A 21,532-nucleotide genomic window follows, 5' to 3' on the forward strand; every position below is an offset into this window, starting at 1 on the left:
CCCTTTTCCCCAGCAACGGTGCCGGCAGGAGGGCGCCGACCCTCCTGCCTCCTCCTTTCTCTGAAAAACGCCGACCTTCCTGCCTCTGCCTCTCTCTGTTCTCCCTGTTTGGCGTCGACAGGAGGGCGCTGGCCCTTCTGCCTGCTGCCTCTCTCTTTTTCCCTGAGCGGCACTAGCAGGATTGCACCAGCCCTCCTGCCTCCCCTTTTCCCTGGCAACGGCACCGACAAGAGGGCACCTATCTACCTCTTTTCTCCCTCCATTTACGCAGGCTGGAGGGGTGGCCTTCCTGCCCCCACTCTTTTCCCCGAGCCCTTCAGCTGCAGCAAGATGCTGCGACTGAGGGGACATACCGAGCTGGGCTCGGTCTGAACTAAGCCCAGTTCGGTACTCAACACCAGAGGATCGAGCCTAGGCTCGGTCCCGTCCAGGGGAAGGGCCAGGCTCGGCCTAACTACCGAGCCCGCCCCCTCCCCTTTTTGTTTTCCTCAGACAATCGAAACCGAGCTCGGCTCGGATGGGGTCCAACCAAGTCTAGCTCGATCGTGGCCTGCTCAGCCATGGGCTAGCCACTGCCTGCGGTAGTGGCCCAACCCTGATGGACAGACTCGTCCGGGTTGTGCTCGGTCTTTACCGAGCCCAACTCGGTCCTCGTTTGTAGCCAGTCGGACTTTGCCGAGCCGAGCTGAGCTAACACCGGGTCCTAGATCGACTCACCCCGATTCTGGACTCTGCTCAAATCAATGTCGGGTTCGACCCCTACATCACAAACCTAGCACAAATGTATTGTTTTAAAAAGAATTCCTTCGTTCTTATTTTTGCAGTACGACGAACCTTTTAGCGCACCAAACCGGTGCAACGGACCCTACACACACACCAAGGCATGAGCTCTTGATAACCTATGCTTGAAATCGTCAGCGAATCCGACAATCTCCGAGGTAGAGGAAAGTTGCATACAAGACAATGGCAAGACAATTCTAAAATATGTGTATAAGCATATATAATAAATAAATAAATAAATATATATATATATACATACATGTATGCTTTTAACTCAAGGGCGCAGTTTTGCGAATCCTTGTCCATTTACTTTTATGTCATTTATTTTGCCCTCGCGCTGTTCCGTGCACAGGCTATTGCTTACGCAATTTATTTAACTTGATGTGTGGTTTCGCACATTGAGTCTTACTTTATGTCATTTACTTTGCCGCCACGTTGTTACGTGCATAGGCTATTGCTTACGCATTTATTTAACCGAGGTACAGTTTCATACCTCATGCACTACTTACGCATTTATTTAGCTGATGTACGGTTTCGTACCTCGTGTATTGCTTACACATTTATTTAGGCGAGGTGCGGTTAACTCGATGTGTGGTTTCGCACATCGAGTCTTGCTTTATGTCATTTATTTTGCCACCACGTTGTTACGTGCACAAGCTACTGCTTATGCATTTATTTAGCCAATGTACGATTTTGTACCTCGTGCACTGCTTATGTATTTATTTAACCGAGGTATAGTTTCATACCTCGTGCACTACTTACGTATTTATTTTGCTGAGATATGGTTTCGTACCTCATGCACTGCTTATGTATTTATTTAGCTAAGGTATGGTTTCGTACCTCATGCACTACTTACGCAATTTATTTAACTCGGTGTGTGGTTTCGCACATCGAGTCTTGCTCTATATATTGTCGCTGCATTGTAATGTGCATAAGCTCACACTTTGTGATATATGTATTATACATACATATATACAACCTTGCAAGGTACACATTTTTAGGTATCCTTCCCTATTTTGTATTACGCTTGCTTTTTTTAAAGACACGAATTCAGGCACGTCTGCCAAAGCTTTAAAGAAAAAGGGATTTCTTGTGAGATTCCAATATTTGAATATGCATGGTTTTTGAAAAGCAAAAGAAACGAATACCTGACGGTTGCTCATTCGCAACCAAGTCTTTTTCTTAAACTTGTGTAGCCCTAAGAGGTACGTACGGTCTTTTGTTTGATATCTGAATGACTCGGATACCCCCGACCATGAGTACGGGGAGTTGAGACTTTCTAACCAAAGTTGGGGGTTTGTTTCTGGGAAACCGATACCCCTTTCATCGTAGCGGTACTATTAGATATGTGCAGCATGTTAGTACTACGATGATTGAATGAGAGGTTTATGGTAACCTCGTAACGTGCAAATGCACAATGATAACATGGAAAATCACATAAATGATGATAATCGCTTTCACAGGTAAGATGCTCGAGTTGGTTTGAAAAACCAGAGCATGTCGAATTAAACTAAAATGGTTACATCGTTTCTTTCACAACACAATAAAGTTAGGGTTTTTTTCTAGGAAACCGATATCCCTTTCATCATAGCGGTACTATCAGACATGCTCGGCATGTTAGTACTATGATGATTGGATGAGAGGTTTATGGTAACCTCGTAGCGTGCAAATGCACAATGATAACATAAAAAATCACATAAATGATGTTCATCACCTTCACAGGTAAGATACTCGATTTAGTTTGAAAGACCAGAGTATGCAGAATGGGTTGTCCATTAAAATAGAACCTGACGTATCCATTCGTCTCTTAGTTCCGTCAAGAGAGGATGTGATGGTACAAAATTTTTGATGGATAGGTTATTAACAAGTACTCTAGCAAATGACTCAGTGTCCCCAGTCATCGGAGTTAGGGGACGGGACTACAAAAAATTATCCTACGTGGTAGTTCTCATAAACTTCTACAAAAGTTGGATGTATCCCTTACCACGAATGTCTTTGGAGAATTCTCTCTCGGTCATTGGCCGTCTTCTTAGGAACATACTAAGCTAGTTATTCGGGGTATCAAAATACATAGAATAACAAACCCCCGGGCAGTCTCAGTTATTTATACGCTTCTTTTGTGCGTACCCTCAGGACAACAAATATCGAAACAAAGTTATCAGTTCATTTTACTTATTTTGACTTACACACTGCGAAAAGAACACCGTTAATGTTAATTTGGTTTTGAATTTTGTTAGTATGATCATTATGCTCTTTTCGCTCATTTTACTCACTCTTCGGAGACATCTGATAAAATTGGAACGATACAGAAATAAGATTAGCATGCTCATTTCGACTTATGTTAAACTCCATATCACGAATGGAACTACGCATGTGTTAGTCTTATTCTGAATTATTATATCTATGCACCTACCAGATTTTTATCGACCTGACCCCGTTTCATGGGTACATGCGATGATTAGGTGGTACGACAAGCGATGGCGATGGCATGATGATATCAAGATGGCACTCTTTCCCTGACATTTCGCTTCTGAGGACATCTTTTGTAATTTGGTAAAAGGGTTTCTTTGAAATTTTACTTTTCATATAAATTTTAAAACCTCGTTTTGAATCTATTTGGTTTCAATGAATATGCGGAGTTACGAATCCGTTGTGTAATAGAAAAGGTTCACCTGTAATGCACCCAAGCTCTGTTGACTTGTTATTTCAAACACCTTTTTTTTCGTTGAACTTCTATTTTAAACTCTGATAAAGGAATGATTACAAGGCTTTAAAATTTTTCCTAAAAAGTTACAAGTCCAGGATTTTGGGGGCGTTACAGAGGGAAAGTGTTGAGAAATGTGAAACTTTGTATTATTAATCTTTGTGTTATCCTCTATTGTACATTACATTATTATGAGGGGTATTCTTGTAAATATTAATATTCTTTTGTAGAAGTCAAAGAGTCAAATCGTCTTTTATGTCTTAGTGTAGGTCTTTAGTTAAGAAAAAGGATCGGCCCTTATAAGGGAAGACTTGCAGCTCTTTTGAATAAGGAATGAACTCTCCTCTTTGAGTGTTCCATTCACCCTCATCTTCTCTCTTGCATTTTCATTTCTACTTTGCTCGATAGTGCCCACCCTTGGGTTGGTCATGTGTTGTATCCTTCTCTTTTTTACTGTTTACAACATGCTAAATAGCTTATTGAAAAACTATATTTCATTAAAATCAGTATATTTCAAAAAACTAAAATATAATATAAAGACAAAAAAACTAAAAAACATTATAAATGCAAAAAAATGAAGTGAGAGATTTTCCTGTCAACAATCTCAAGTAAATGATATTTAACAAACAATAATAATATTCTGCATTGAGTTCATATAGATTTTAAGAAGTTTCCTAGGTGATGTCTTTTCTTTAAGAGAAAGAAAAGATGCATCTTTTTGGGTAGTGAGAGGGCCATTGGCATGTCAAACTCAAAGAGTTACATTCCCTTGGGAATTTAGTACTCATTTGTGGTGGTATTTTGTGTTACTCCATAACAGAGTTACCAGAAGCGCCTAGGTAAGTGGGGAAGCGCAAAACATCGCGCTTCCGAAACGCGCGGGGAAGTGCCCTTTTTAAATGGGAAGCACGCTTCTCTTTTATGGGAAACACGCTTCCCTTTTATGGGAAGCACGCTTCTCATCACGCTTTCCCCATTTTTTCAAATTTTTTTTTTATTTTTTTTTTTAATTTTAAATTTTTTTCGCTTCCCCCTCGCTTCCTAGGTTTCTTCCGGTTCGCTTCCTAGGTCGCTTCCGAGACGATTCCCGATTCGCTCCTAAGTGGTCCCACACTTCCCGCTTCCTAAAATTTTGAAAGTACCTCGCTTCCCGCTTCCTCAACTGGCAACCGTGCTCCATAGGGCAAGTGATGACTGCACAAGGAATGCAATAAAAATGCCAACCACACTAAATCATTTAACACCTTACACATGGATTTTCATATGCCATTTGGAAAATGTGTTTAATTTTGGTATACATATTTTTTTTACTGTTCTTTCATGAGCCATTGTGATCTCACATATACTCTAATAAAAATAAATAATTTTTTGTTAACCTGAAAAGGATAGCAACAATTATGCAATTCCTGTCTGACAAAGAATGGGGTATAATTTCATTTAGAATGTTGTGCATCCTGTTTATGTTTATATAAATTCCTTATTTTCCTAAGAAATCTTTTTGTATCAAATTTAGTTTTAGCATAAGCATTTTCTTGTCAACTTGTTCAACTTTTCTCCTATGGTACAGGCAGTGGAATTTGGACGAAAGCTTGTGGAGAAATTTTTCATCTGTCATGTTCTGGAGTACGTACAATAATGTGTTCCATATTTTAGCATATGCTCTTTATATTTAACTATTTGTTCATAAATTCATTTTTTTTTGCAATTTTAATAGTTGTCTTCATGAAGCAAGTTTTCTTGTACCTTTTATATTTGCAATCTCACTATAACTTTCTGTTTCAGTGAAAATATTTTTGAAGATGGGAATCAACTGTATCGTTTCCTCGATCATGATCCTGTTGTGTCAAGTCAATGCTATAACATCCCAAGGGGTATTATCGATGTGAAACCCAAGCCTCTAACAGAAATTGCTTCAAGGTTGAGATTCCTTTCTTATGCAATCTTTGAAGCCTATGTTTCTGATGATGGTCGACATGTTGATTACACAAGCATAAGATACTGCGAGGAGTTCGGAAGGTCAGTTGCACTTTTGTGTACTTATTTTGAATCTAGGACATGTATTTATCACAAAAAAGGTCGAGAGTGTATGACCTCTTTTCTGGCCAATGAACAGGGAGATCTTCTTTGTTTGATATCGTGTTACAAAAAACCCTTTTCAATGTATATATTGATCTGATGAGATAATGGTTTTAGGACATTTTTCTAAATCTCTATCTATCCTACTTTGTCTTCTGCTTTTCAGGTACTTAAGAATAGTTGAAGAGCTTCAAAGGGTTGAATTGCTTAATACATCCAGGGAGGAGAAGCTTGCCTTCTTTATAAATCTCTACAACATGATGGCTATTCATGCCATATTATCTTGGGGTTATCCTGCTGGACCACTGGAGCGCCGTAAGTTCCTTGGTGAATTTAAGTATGTTGTGGGGGGTTACCCATACTCGTTGTCTGCAATCCAAAATGGCATCCTTCGTGGCAATCAACGACCTCCGTACAATCTTATGAAACCCTTTAGTTTGAAGGATGGACGTGCACAGGTGAAAGATGACACATTCTAAAAAAACTTATTTAATCTAATTATAATCGATTTGATTATCCATAGGTTGTTTATTCTCCATTCTGATTAAATTTAGTTTGAAGGCATTTCCTTGTTGGTAAATCTTTGAGGCTTGCCTGATTATTTAAAGACTTTTCTATTAGTTTAATGAATTCTATTTATTTATGTTTAAGCATAAGATGGTGGGGGTAAAATCACTGTTGTCATATTTTGAACAGCTGTATAATTCTATTAATTGATTCTAGATAATAATGAAGGGTATTCTGTTGATTCTTGAACTGATACCTTGAAAATACTACCTTCAATTTAATCAATTAAACTGTTTTACAATTGTTGTGAAGAGCAGTATTTGGACTCTGGTGCTGCATGTCTGCACTACTACACGTATAGAATTATAAAGATATGGACAATAAAGGGCCTAGGTGTATCATAGATACATGCACACACACGTGTTTCAGTCTCTATAATGTGAATGGTAATAGATCATAAGAAATGAATGAGCTTGATATCATTTTGGTGATGGATCATAAGCAGGCATCCTGTTGCTTCTTGAACAACCTTGAAAATACTACCTTCAATGTAATCGATTAAACTGTTCTATAACTATTGTCAAGAACAATATTTGGACTGTGATACTGCATGATGATTGCGCTAGGACATGTAGAATTATAAATTGACAATACAAGGCCTAGGTGTATGATAGATACACAGTGTAATTACATGCACACACGTGTTTCGGTCTATAATGTGAATGGTGATAGATCATAAGAAATGAGCTTGATATCATTTTGTTGATTGAAATTTTAGGAAGTTTCTTCTGGTCACTATAATAACTTCGACAATTACTGCATCCTATTATCATGCATATATATAAGGAAAGGGGACGGTCCAGTGCATGAATTGTCCAATCCGTCTAGCATCATCTGGATTGTGCAATTAGACGGTCGAGATGAATCTGGTCCTCTCTCTCAACGTCGTCTACTCCCGACCCTCGCCCCCTTTTGCTTTTCCATGGCTTCCACCCCGATTTTCCCTCGTCCATGTTAAAATATAAAATGTAATATATATACTATATATAATAATAATAGCTAGAACGGGATCATCTTTATGTTTTGGAGTATTCTTCCTAAGTCTATTTTCCTCTATAGTATCAATGATAGAGGGAACCTTTCCTCGATGTAAAAGAACCGATTTGGTTGTTTCAAATTCTGGCCTTAAACTATTTATGAATCGATAAAAGTGTTCCATATTGAGTTGCTTTTGGCGAAGCTTGATATCTTCGGGACAATGCCATTTTGGCTCAAGAAGAGCCCACTCTTTCCAAAGTTCGGATAACTCGTTATAATATTCTCTAATACTTTTATCATTTTGAGTCAAAGTCTAAACTTTATCTTGCAAATTGCACACATGTGGAATATCTTTAAGGGAATATATATTCTTAAGCTATTTTCAAGTTTTATTAGCATGCTCAAATTTGGCTAGACTAGAGCATTTCTTGATGTCGACGCTATTAATTAGCCATGACATAATTTTGGCGTGCCCTATCCTCCACTTTTTTTATTTTTTCTCATAGGTGGATAAAGCCTTATTTTTCTCTCCTTCCGTTAGATGTACTTCTTTCTCATTCTCAATTTTTGTGAGAATTAGTTTTAGTTCTGAATTGGAACCATCTACTATACCCCAAAACCCTTTTTTCCAAATGTAGTGCTTCATTATTGAAGCCCACATCACATAGTTAGTGTCATTTAATTTCATGGGCACGATGGTGACTTTATCATTATCATCCATCTTTTACAAAGGTGAGAAAAGAAAGAGAGATAGATGGGAAGAGAAAGAGAAAAAAGAAAAACAGGAAAGAGAAGAAGGAAAAAAAGCACAATCACAAATTTGCGTAGCCAATCTATCCTCCAAACGTCTTTTTTCTTCAATGAGAGTTGCATAAAAATCACTTGAATCACGAACACAAGGATGAATCACCTGTTGCTAAGGAGGCACAGAAAATGGGGTGAAAATCTTCAAGATCTAGAAGCTTTCAAGCTCTGATCCCATGTAATGAAATGGTGATCTTCTACAAAAGTACGAAAGCGTACAATAGGTGTTTATTGGAGACACTACAAGCACAACCCACAAAAAGAGTATAAATGGAAGAACAAACAACAACAACAACAACAACAACAATTACGCCTTCATCCCAAAACAATTGGGGTCAGCGATATGAACCAAAAAAGAAATTCATTTTGGGTCTTCCACATGAATCCTTTTCCTCCAATCATTTCTATCCAACGCCATGTCCTCGGTGAGGTTCAAAGCATTCATATCCTTTCCTATCATCTCCATCCAAGTCTTCCTAGGCCTACCCCGACCTCTTTTAACTAATATATTTTCCCATTTCTCCAACCTTCTAACTGGAGCATCATTAGGCCTTCGCCGAATATGTCCAAACCACCGTAAACGATTCTCTCGCATCTTATTTTCAATGGGTGCAACATCTTAAATGGAAGAACACAATATAAAAATAATAATCTTTATTTAATATGGAAATGCTTAAGAAGAATTGAGTACAAAGGAGGGGATCACCCCTATTTGTACAAGAGAGGGGGAGAAGAGCTCTTCTCAAAGAGTCGTTAGGTTGTAGAAGAGAGGGGGGGAGGGGGGTTGTAGCAGAGGGTTGGTCTTCGTTAGAGAGAGAGAGAGAGAGAGAGAGAGAGAGAGAGAGAGAGATGCATTTGGACTGTCCAATCAAACGTCCGTTTGGACGTTCCTCCTTTCCTGTATATATTGGGTACCCTCAGGGGTTCCAAACTACATAGTTGAAACTTATAGGGGAGTGATTTTAACCAAATCTGACCCCATGGGCGTGTCCAGCTTAGTGAAAATAGTATAAATTGACCCTTAAAATTCAAAACAAAGAATTTGAAAAAGGAAACAAAAGGGATAAAAGATGCACAATAAATACATGCATTTATAGAAACCATTTAGACAAATAGAAGGAAATGCCTGTAGCAAGAGAGAGAGAGGTAATGACAGATAGGAACTGTTTGGCAAGACTTGGTTTTCTAAAGGAAATTTCTAGAAGCAATATATCATGAGGACTGAATCTGTTGGATTCAATCTTTAGTCATGCCGAGTCATTGACCCAAACTTTCAAGTTTCAACTCAAGGGCTTAGGATGCATTTTTGCAAAAACTGCTGCCATCATGTCTGAATTGGTTCTTTTGCAACCTTACATTTTACACATGATTTTTCATGTCTGGTATACGTAATAAGTATTCTCTCTCTCTCTCTCTCTCTCTCTCTCTCTCTCTCTCTCTCTCTCTCTCTCTCTCTCTCTTATATATATATATATATATATAATCCTGTAACAGTGGACACACAAAGTGTCCACTGTTGGTGGATGCTTCTCCACTGCTGATCTCACGTGGATCAGCATCAAGAGTTGTATTACGTCAAAAAGGTATTAGTGGTGGTTGCAACCACCACTAATTCCATTTTTACGCCCAGGGCATTAGCGGCGGTCATGACTGCTGCTGGCCTCTCCTATATATATATATATATATTGTAGAGTGTGTGTGCTTTCTTATTACCATGCTTGGTTCCCTTTTAGCTGGAGAAAATTATAATGTAATGTTGTCCTGTGCCAGGTGGCCCTGCCTTACCCTGAACCTCTAATTCACTTCACTTTGGTGTGCGGAACAAGATCTGGTCCCAGTCTTCAGTGCTACTCACCAGGTAATATTGATAAGGAACTGATGGAGGCAGCCCGTGATTTTATGAGAAATGGTGGAGTAACTTTTGATTTAGAGACGAAGGTTGCTTTTGTGAGCAAGATACTTCGATGGTGAGACCGAGAAACTGCTTAGATCTTAAAGTACTTTGCAAATTCAGTGTAGTTTGCTAAACAGTTGTTCAAGTGATCTCTATTTGCCACATTGTATATCAAGAAGTTTTACTTTCGTGTTCTTTTTGAATTCTTTGAAATCTGGTTCAAGCCTAAGGTAACTTGGACTGGAGCCAAGGAACCCATTGAAGCTTACTGCACTCTGAGCTTGTCCTAGTATTGAAGCAATTTAGCACTACAATTCTTTTGAGTGTCAGCCAAGTCTCTGTAATATATTTTTGATTAGTTTGTTTGTATCTCCATATTTCATTATCAAGCTCCATGTTTCAGGTATAGCATAGACTTTGGAAGGACTGAGATAGAGGTGATAAAGCATGCAGCAAATTACTTGGAGCCATCTAAATCAGAAGAGCTTTTGGGGTTGCTCGCCAGCAGTCAGTTGAGGGTAGTTTATCGGCCCTATGATTGGAGCTTGAACTGTTGATTAACAACCAAAGTTGAATAAGAAGACTGGTCTTTGGTAAAACAGTTCCGTATGAATGGTATAATATTGTCAAATTAATTTTGGAAAATCTTCCAAATAAGAGAGAAAACTTTGGGGGAGTTACCCATTTCTCTGTCCATATTCCCCAATATAGAAATGCTTAAAGATGACGAGTTCATAATTCTCTGCAAAGTGGCAATGAAGTTATTCTGTTTGATGCAACTTGGATGGTTTTGTTTCTGCATTTCGTTTCCTCATTCTTTCACTTTTTATCCTTGGTCCATGGATGACTTATGAGTCAGATAGGTCAGCTGAGTGAGCTCTTCAATTCTGATCTTTGCTGAGCCGATAAAGTGTTCACATAAATATAGTTGTGCCTATAAGCCCCTTATATAGAACAAATAAATTTTGATAGTAATTTACCAGGGCCCTTGTTTTGTTAATTGCATGACTCAATACTTGCACAACAGTTAGATTCTTACAACATGAATTGATTTGCCAGTGGGGAATGGTGGGAATTAAGTTTTCCTGTTTCTGCTATAGCTTTCATTCTGGCACTTTCCAGGAACTGGAGATTGTTTAGCTCATGTTTTATATCGGAAGAGTTTTTGCACATTATAAAAAATGGATTAGATCTTCAGAAAAGTGTTTACCTTGTTTTCGCTTATGATGAAAAATGGATTAGAGCGTCCTTTTTTCGCCTATACAGTTTCTTATTTTCTTTTCTAGTTACTTGCTTTTTGAAACCAAAATTGAACATTATGTATAAGGTGCCTTAAAAAACTTCTGTCATGAGTTGGTTGTGACTGGTGTATTTTGTTTCACAAGAACACAGAATCAGTATCACCATTTATAAACTGATGGGTTTTTTCTCATAAGCATCAGTTTTGTAACCGGAATACCATTTTCAGAGGCCTCTGACAACATTGTTGAGCTTATGTACATGTGTACCTCGTATCCTTGACCGTGTGTGAAGCATCTAAGTGGATGCTGTTTAACTGACATGATTATTTACATCTAATGTTTTTGGGTAACAGGATTCTGTAGCAGATCCTAAGTGAGCGAGATTGCATGTTGGTGAGGATGCATACCCAATAATGCAAATGGTTCGGATTAGGATCGGATGTGGCCAATAGCATATCCTACTAATCGAATGTTTCCTAAACAGATTCGACTTTGGATTTGGATTCGGATGGTGAAAAGTTCATACCAAATCCACTTTTTTATATGTAAATGGATTTGGATATGTCAAATCTGTTTTTTCATTGGATTTGGTGGCAAAAAATTGAAACCATATCCGCATCCGATTATGATCTGATATGGTTTTGGCCTACCAAATTGAACTAAACGGATCTTGGATTCGGTTGGATATCAGATAAAATTATATACATTGACATCCCTAAGCTCAGGACTGGACGTATCAGTTAAAGCTTATCTCGGGTTCATTTATTTATTAAATGATCAGCGCTACAGCTTAGATACGAGCTTGAATAAATAAAAGCCAAGCTTGTTTATATTTAATCATGATGAAACCTTTCAAATGTGTCCATTAAAATTATGGTTGTCAATCATGTGTTTGTGATGTGTATGTAGGATTTCAAGGCTTTAAAAAATCGACACCTCAAATGTATGAAAATCTTGACTCGAGAAAAAAATACCAACCTTTTTAGGTTGAAAGAATATGACCATGCCTATGATTTCTAGCTAGATAGCACAGTACCTTCAACAGGACCAAACATTTACAGTTTTCTTTTATTATATGAAACCAAAAACAATTGATCATATGGTTGCTGGATTGGTTTTCAAGACCAACTCATGGTTCAAAAACCTACCATTTCTTTAATCCAATGCTTAAGTTTCTTTTTATTGATAACCTGCCTAGAACTTATCCAAGATAAGAACGGGGGTAACCACTAGGATCAAATCGAGCTTAAGCAGGCTTAGATAAGCTCATGTGCAACCCTACAATTGGGGGTTACCTTTGTAAGTTACAAATAGGGCTGGTAAACGAGTCAAATAAACCAAACTTGAGCTGTTCAAGGTAGTCTCATTTTTTATGCTTTGAGCCAAGCTCGACCTCATGATGAGCTTGAGCTAAATACATTGTTCGAAAGTCAAATATATTAAAATTTGGACTCTAGACCTATTGAGCCAAGCTCGAGTTGATTCATTCATAGAAAAATGCAATATTTCATAGCTAGAAGCAAGCAAGATAGTATTTGAACTCTAAATCTATTGCTTGTAAGCCAAACACTTTAATTATTTATTCTGAATTATATTATATGATATTAAATATATCTAAAATATATTTATTACTACTTATTGAGCCTGTATGAGCCAAGCCAAGGTGAACACCTGCTATTCATGTTCAGCGTGCTAAGCCAATTTTACATGTTGAAATGAGTTCCCTACTAGCTGAGCATAAAACAGTGAGCAGCTCATCCCATTTCCCACCTTTAGTCACAAACAAGGAGCTTTCACCAATACAAGAATAAAGCATGCAGGTTTGTTCAGTCGCAAATAGGTTGGGGACTAACCTTTTACCTTTCTTAGGCATGGGCCTATAGGGCTAGTAAAAGAGGCGAGCTCACACGGTTTGGGCTTAGCTGGTTAAGGTTACACCACTGCTTGGGCTTGGCTGGTCAGATCTTCACAAGCCAAGCCAGCCAAGCCTGAGCTCTTTATGAGTTGATAACGAACTGGCTCGTATTCTAAAAGTTTGTTTTTAAGTGTTTTTTAAAACTTGATAATATATAAAATGTTTAAAATATATGTATAATACATGCATAAAACATACATAACATGCACTTTTAAGAATATATTATATAATATATATATAATATATAATATGTACAATGAGACTATACAAGCCAAACTGCGAGCTGCTCATCTAGTTTCCCAGCCCTGTGGGACTATGCCAATTGTCAACCCAACCCAAATGTCTTTGCTTGTTTACCCAACTAGAAACGTAAACCGGTTAGATATTACTAAACCCAGCCTCATTATCTATTCTCTAATTGGATTTGGATTGAAATTTTGATGGAAAAGACAATGTCGAATGTGTTTTTGACTAACTGATTATATATAGTTTCATATACAATGGTATTCTCATATCTGTCAGATTTGGATTCCGACAGAAAAGGTGTCCAAATACAATTGTATATGAAACTATATATAATGTGTGGTGACATTCACATATTAGTGTTCGTGAATGTCCTCGACCTTTGTACGCTGGTGGATCTCCACAAATAAAGAATTACCTTCGCATATATAGTATGATATTTGCAAGCTGTCATGTGAATCTTCTTTAAGTAAATGATCCTGAAGGAGGTCCACAAATGTGCGGAGGCATTCACATATTATTATTGTGATTGTCCTCAACCTTCGCACTCTCGTCGTTTTCTTTGCAAATAAGGTACTACCTTCGCAAATGTGAGGAATGACTTGACTACAAATATCATGTTATTTGTCAAGGTTCGTACAAGCCTTAAATGTGACCATCATTAATATAAAAGTGATGGTTCACATTCTAAGGCTATTTTTTCATAAACTAGGGTTTTGTTGTCTCCCCAATGTTCATCTATCGATAAAGTTTTTTGCTGATTTTTTTGTGACTATTGTGGACAATTTTTTGATGACTATTTTTGGTTATTCATCGACATCATTTCAACGAAAACTTTTTTACAATCATCGACAGTGAGTTTTTTCAGTAAGCACATCTTTAATGGTTGAATCAATTATTTTTTAAAATAACAACATGGATCATTTATTTTGTAGAAGAATTATATAGTTTTCAAGTTATCTCGGTATGTTCAATAGCGTATTATGTCTTTTTTTCTCTGTTTAAATAATTTTCCAATGAGTTTTTGTTCGTCACCATTGTTTACTTAATGATTGATATGCCTCTATCTTTGAACCTGGTTTATATTTTGTGTGCCTTGTATTTTAAACATGAGTAAGGAACACTTGCATCATTTTCAACTTTTTTTTTGCATTTTCAAAATTTTATTTTGTTTGTTTTTTGTATTGCTTTTTCAATAGCTTATTCCATGTTTTTGATGCCCACATGTTTACCTTTATTCTCTGTTATATTATTGTAGGAAAATTTGAATTTATTTACTACAAAATTGCATTTGAAGAGACTGCCTTGGAGGGGCTACTCTGTTAGAACATAACAAAAAAAGCTAAGAATTCTATTTTCATCTCAAAATCAAAATTTCCATTCGAAAACTTTAAATTTTGAATTTTATTTCAATCCTTAGTTTAAATTCCAAAACAAAATTCGAATTTCATTTTGAATTCTCAGTTCTAAATTCCAATTTCGTTCCCAAAATTTTAATTTCAATCTTTAATTTTCAAAATAATTTTATAATTCAATCACATTTTTAATTTTAAAATTCTTTAATTTAAAATCAAAGTTCAAATTCAATTCCATTCTGATTTTTCAAAATTCAAATCATTCCAAGTTTGATTTCTGAATTCAATTCTCAATTTAGAAATCAAACTTATACTCCAATTTCAATTTTCTATTTCAAATCAATTTAGATTTCAAATTCCAAGAAATCAACTTTGAATTCAATTTCAAAATCTTCAAATTTCAAAACTTTCAAATTCATTTCAAATTCCAACTTCTCAATGCAAAATTGATTTCTGAACTTCAAAGTCATTTTTTAAAGGATATTTTTAAATCCATTTCAAAATCACTTGAAAAAATACAAATCTTTGAAATCCTTTCCAAAGCATACACATTTTCAAAGTTCAAAATCATAGCACAAACCTGATTCAATGTGCATTTAGGACTTAGAATAAATTTTTAGATAAATTTAGGCAATACAAATACATGAATTCGATCCTTGGTTTGATTACTCCTGGTAAAGGCGTCAGAAACGGTTGAACCTTGTACCGATGAGCGAATCTCGTCTCCCCATTTTCTAATAAATTTCAAAACGGAGATGAGTAATTTTAAAATATCTTTACAAAAGGTCAAGTGAGACCTTGCGAGAGTTTTTCTCTTTCTTTCCCTAAAAAAAACAAAAGAAATTTTTTTGCAACGATCACATATTCAAAAATACTGTTATTCATGCTTTCGTATGTTGTCTTCACCTTCACCACATGCACTGCACTTGTATGACACAATATCCTTGTGTTATCTTTTTCGTCACTTTACCTTATGCCGCCCTGATTTATGAGTCACTTTTGGTGGATAGACAAGAATAAGAGTCACTGGAGCATTGTGTGAGATACTTTATGCCATCAAAAGGAATTGATATGTATGATATACAACTCGATATAATTTAACTGTGAAAAACTTGTCGCATAAATCCTCTGGTAGCTTTCCCTCATACAAAATGCATGTGATTGTATGTTCACAAAGAATCCCACTAACTTTCCACTCTTCACAAGAGCATCTCATCCCCTCAAGATCAATATTGTAACCCTGAGATCAATCTTGAGCTTCATATTTACATCGATGGCAATGCACTACTTGCACGTGTAGTTATGCCTTTCTCTTCAGTTCTTTTAGTTTTTTTTTTTACCTCAAACACCATAACGTCTGACATTTGATGCCCCATATTCTTTCTTTTCTCAAAAAGTTTCATTAACATGAGACAAAGTCTTTCAATAAGAGACACTATGGGTTTGTCACATATAAAAAAATCCACACATTAAAGCTCTAAACTATATTAGATGTTACTCACCATATATTTTTGCTAGAAAATAATTGTTAGCCTAATGCTCTATTTTCACATCTGTGGCAATATAATTGTATGCAACTAAGTCTTGCTCTCAGATTTTTTGAAGAAAATAATTACACTATTGTTTCATGACTGCTCAAGCTACTAAAGTATATTGAGTGGTGTACAACATTTCTTAGCAAAGTTCTATGTTAAGTGATTCATGCAATATCTAACATAATATATAGGCCATATGTGGGGGACACCATACTTTTATCATGGATGCCTATCTAAGATAATTGTCAACTCTCCTCTCTTTATAGTCATTAAAGTGTATAAATTCTTCATTTACATGCTTCAAAAACTATGTTCATAAACCTTTTGACTTTTTATTTATAACTACAAATGCTACCAGAAACATCTTACCACAAGGATTAATACTATGAGCTAATAACAATATACTCATGTATTTTTTTAAGAATATCTCATCTATCATAAGAACTTGAGGTCTTCCTTTTAAAAACCCATAATGTAAGAACATATACTTAAATCTATCTCTCATATTGGTTTGAATGTATCTTAGCATTCATCAGTTTTCCTTTGTTCAATGATTCAAATAGGTGGCAAGTATATTAAAGGATTATTCAAATAAACCATATATCTCTTCCTTCGAGTATTTTTGTTTATGTCATACTTGTTTACAACTAATCTTCATACCTTCCTCGCTGCTGATGTCATTCATGATTTCTCTTGGAGTCATCTTCAGGTTATCATGCAGGCACTTGCGAATAATACCAAGAATCCACTTAGAAAACACTTTTTCACTAAAAAATTACGCAATGATTCACCATATTTTTGTTTTATGCCATACTTCACTTGAAAGAACATTGCTTCCTTCACCTTTGTGCAATAAATCTTTCAAAGAAAATCACCCATAGTCTATGGGTTATTTTTTGTGCATACGATAATGACTATTACTACAACTCTTCATTAATTATGTTTTATAATTATTCATGATCACATGATCTTTCAAAAACTCATGACAATGTCTTTATAGTTTGAGTTTGTTGTTAGTCATTGAAAAGCTTTCTAATTATTATTATTTTATTATGCAACTCGTCATGTAACTGAGATGCCTCTATTTCAATCATTTTCAATTTCTTTTTATTATATGAGAATCCATTGAACGAGAACTTATTCAACTACATCTCATTAGTATAAAAACATAAGATAGTTCTAATGCCCAATAAATATTTATATAGCTTATACAACATACAAAGGATTTGACTTCTTAGTTGTCATTTGTATATCATTTTCATCCACCATTATTTGTTCAATGCCATCAATGTCTTGGTCTTCTTCTTTTATTTTTGAGTCATCCTTAGCCGACATGCTATAATCATCATCATTATCATCATTCGATCCTAAATTGTTAACGTGATCATTGTTACCACTAATTGATTGTTCAGATTCACAAACTAAACCAAAATTTATCGTATCTATCACTTCATTTACTTTCATGCATACAACATTCCCGCATTTTCAACTTTTAAGATTAACCATAAAAATAACACATCTATCATCATACCTATATATCGAGCATAAATTACAAAGTCCAATAAATTATACCTAGTTATATCTTCCCTAAAAGGCTAGATGTCATCCAAATTACTGTGGTGAAGATTACTACTACTAGTTTGCTAACGTAATTTCATATTTTCTATAGTGATCTTCTAATCATATATCAATTATTCATTAAAGTTCTTTATTGCCTACACATCCAACATCTATATCCCTAATTAGTTTAGGCAACTATATGTCCTCTGCATACATGTTACGAACATTAATATCACCCATTATTTAGGACAGTTGGATATTCGCCAAAGGATTGAGCTTAATAGATAGTGTACATGCTCCTTGTTTAACTTTGTGAGCAACTAAGTAAACATTGCCACTAAATAACATCGATTTTGCATCATCATCGTTCAAAATATCTATCCATATTTATTGGTTATCTATATTTAAAGAATAACTATACCAGAGACTCAATAACTCTTCCGCATATCCAGTTTTATAAGGCATCAAAGCATTAATTTCCTTAAAGCTATTATTTTTTGAGACGACTATATATCTTTAAGTAGTGTGATCAGTGCTACGGTATTGTACCTTAACCCTTTCAGAGGTCATTATTAACTACCCACACCAACCACATAATAAAACATTTATCTAATAAAAATAACATGTGATAAAAAGACCATCCATATATCCTTTATTCATTTAATTAATAAAAGATATAAGAATTGTAATAACCCAAAATTTTATCCCAAAAATCATGATTTTTTAATCAAATAGTTTAAAAATCACAACAAAAAATTGGATAAAGAGATTTGGGGGGGGGGGGTTACAGATCTATCAAACAATTCATCGATCGTATCACATTGAATTTAACAATTACATAATTAATTGAATTAAATTTCACAGTTTAAAAATAATATCAGAGTTATAAATGTCCAATTGACACATGAATGTCCAAAAATGCAAAAACTCCACAAAAAAAGTAAAGATTTGGCTCAAGTCTTACTGCAATGTCCCGCCATTGCATTGGTCCTCTACTCAGTACCTGCAATATATATATTGGGGTCAGTCTCATCAAGTCTCTAGTAGAAAGTGCTATTCAATACAAGTAAATCAGAACCAGTATACATAAACATATGCCAATCATTTCATACAATTATTTATAAAACTATTCATTTCAAATATGTATAACATTGTAGTGCATAACGAGAATATCATTAAAAAGCAATTAGAGTCTTCTGCATGAACAAGTAAATAATATATGCACTTACCAATATTGATCAAATAACATTTTCATGCATGTCTGGCTTGCAATTGCCTTTATTTACTTTTCTTTTTACGTGATGCATGTCATGCTTAACTAAATTAAAAAATAAAATATAGTTTTCACTTTCTTAACCTTATCTTTGTGGGTACTATACAGGCTTAACTTGGATCAGAACCACGACATATGAAGAGTGCATTCAAACAATTTGTGGCTTAACCCTGACCGAGTATCTTTTACCAGTCCCGAGTGAAGGATGACCTAGTCGAAAGAGAGCTCACACCACCACCCTCCTCATGCATAAGACTTTCACTTATGAGTTTTGTGACCTACCACCCCATTGCTAATATGGAGGCCTTCCCTTATCTCCATGGCTGGGGAGGAGCAACCTTCCATGCTTTAAACATATTTCACGAAGCTTAGAGTACCGCTTACCGTCTCAATGTAAGCCCAATAAAATTAATATTCATATGCTTATTCTTTTAATCTATTAATTCTATTATTTATCTATGCACATATAAAATGAATCTAGTTTGAGATTCGAGCCTCTAATTTGGGCTTATGTATGCAGAATTCAATGCTAGAGCTGCTATCATGCTACATGTGCAACGTGTAACACATCAAACTCATTTATGCATTCATTTATAGTCATTGATCATGATTAACTATATGCATCTATAAACAATCACATAAAACTATATAATACACAATATATGCACTTCAATAGCAATGTGCATTCAATCATAATCATGTCGTAATGAGCTTTTTCGGTGTTATGCCCCATTAGTCACTTAGAACCTACATATACACAATATTATATGTTACATCTGCAACTATCACTGTTCTATACACAGTCTAGAAACAGAGCTCAAACTTCTATAGAATGTGTAAAATTTTGTCAGCTTTTCAACGTTGTAAACCATTCATAAAAACTTCTCTAGACGAGGGAGATACAATTTATTTAGGCCCATACATGCTTTGTTATTTCGACTATCATTGTTATGTTCATATTTTGAGAACAGGGTTCAAGTTTGTACAAAATATGTCAAACCATTCATAAAAACTCCTCTAGACGAGGAAGTTATTATCAATTTACCAGACTAATGTCAAATTTTACACACATAGACGGGAATAACATATTCAGGTGAAACTGCTAACACATGTTTCATATTTTCTTTCTAGTGGACTTCAAAACGAAATATGTAATTTCTAGTTTTCTTTTGTTTTTATAGGCTAGGGTTAAGAAAAACCCAAATTTTGATTTAATTAAGGTCACCAATGATTTTGAAACAATAATCACATGTATGTTCTTTTGAAAACAGGTTTGGCTTTCAGAGACAAACAACTTGCAATGTCCTTTCTCACATTTTTTTTTATCGGTCATGATGGACTGAATGCATGCGTACTCATAAGCATACCGGTTCTATAATGTCGATATATATAATAAGGATGAATCCGATATGCCTAAGACGAAGATTTGCAAAACTAACATTATTTAAAAAATGTTTTTCATAGAAATCATTTTTTGAAATGTTTTTCTAGTTTCACATCATAGTCATGGTTTGAATCCATGGTCAATTTTACACATCATTATACGTATTAAATCCACATTATCAACATAAGATCACAAGTATGGCAATCACACACAACCACTTAGATGAACAAGTGAATCTTTAACTTGAAAATGATATTCTCATAAACATTTTTGGGCAAATCTATTATATATATATATACATATTATTAAGAACTGAACCAACCCAACCCAATGAGGTTTGGTCAAGTTGTTCCTAAGTTGATGAGAATTGATCCACGAGTGGATCAGTTCCTGATCTCTCGCATGACTGGTTATGACCAATCAACTATGCCCGAATAACTCAATTAAATTTCATAGTGCAAAATAAAAATCAATGTTTTTTTTTTTCTAAAAAACTCCACGATCTTATACAAGTATATGCACATATATATATCAGTACATATGTATATGTACAACATATATATGCAGTCTCACGTTGGACTATGTTCAAGACCGATCCATACTTGAATTGGTACATAGATTCAATAATCAGTTTTAAAGACCCATCCGATGCTTAATAGGTTAGAACCAACATCGATTTTTCACATGTGATGATCAATCTATGGTTTCAACACTATTCAACATCAGAATACGCTCGTGCATACGAGCTTTGATCTACGAGTATCAAATAAAACCTCCTACCTTGTTTTGTCGAAATCAGTAGGTACGAACATCGAAACAACCAGTGAGATGGCTCGATCCGCACGACTCCTTCTATGTGTGGCTGCAACTCCTTAATCAACACATCTTTAATATAGGTTCAGACCTCCTAGACCCAATGGAGGAAGGAGAGAAGTATGAGAGAAAAGCGAGCGAAAGAGATAGAATGAGAAGAGAAAGAGGACTTAAAAATTCTAAAGGGTTCCAATAGACGGGGTGGGGTGGGAGGGGGGGCATGAGCCCCTCCTTATCCCTTTATAACATTCTTCTCCCCTTTCTAAAGCCTTCCTAATTCCTCAAGTTTTAGCCCAAACTTCCTAATTGCATTTCTAAAAGAATTCAAAATTACTTCCTTGTATTTTTTTATTATTTTATTTACTATATTGCATAACTATATATTAAATCTCATAATATATACATAAGAT

At 35.5% G+C, this 21,532-nt stretch overlaps 1 protein-coding gene across 1 annotated transcript in view; it reads left to right on the forward strand.

The window, feature by feature from the left end:
* The window catches only part of LOC149846948 (electron carrier/ protein disulfide oxidoreductase), a 71,267-nt gene extending 60,685 nt beyond the window's left edge, over positions 1-10,582 (forward strand). Inside the window, exons 3-7 of the mRNA XM_089996681.1 lie at positions 5,052-5,107; positions 5,267-5,500; positions 5,727-6,018; positions 9,680-9,876; positions 10,207-10,582. Coding sequence (XP_089852807.1) covers positions 5,052-5,107; positions 5,267-5,500; positions 5,727-6,018; positions 9,680-9,876; positions 10,207-10,360 — 933 coding nt within the window. The 3' untranslated portion in view covers positions 10,361-10,582. The remainder of the gene's footprint in view (positions 1-5,051; positions 5,108-5,266; positions 5,501-5,726; positions 6,019-9,679; positions 9,877-10,206) is intronic.
* The last annotated feature ends 10,950 nt before the right edge of the window (positions 10,583-21,532 follow it).

Source organism: Nuphar pumila, chromosome 2 (genome assembly GCF_984573655.1).
Source record: "Nuphar pumila chromosome 2, dmNupPumi1.hap1.1, whole genome shotgun sequence".
Lineage (NCBI taxonomy): Eukaryota > Viridiplantae > Streptophyta > Magnoliopsida > Nymphaeales > Nymphaeaceae > Nuphar > Nuphar pumila.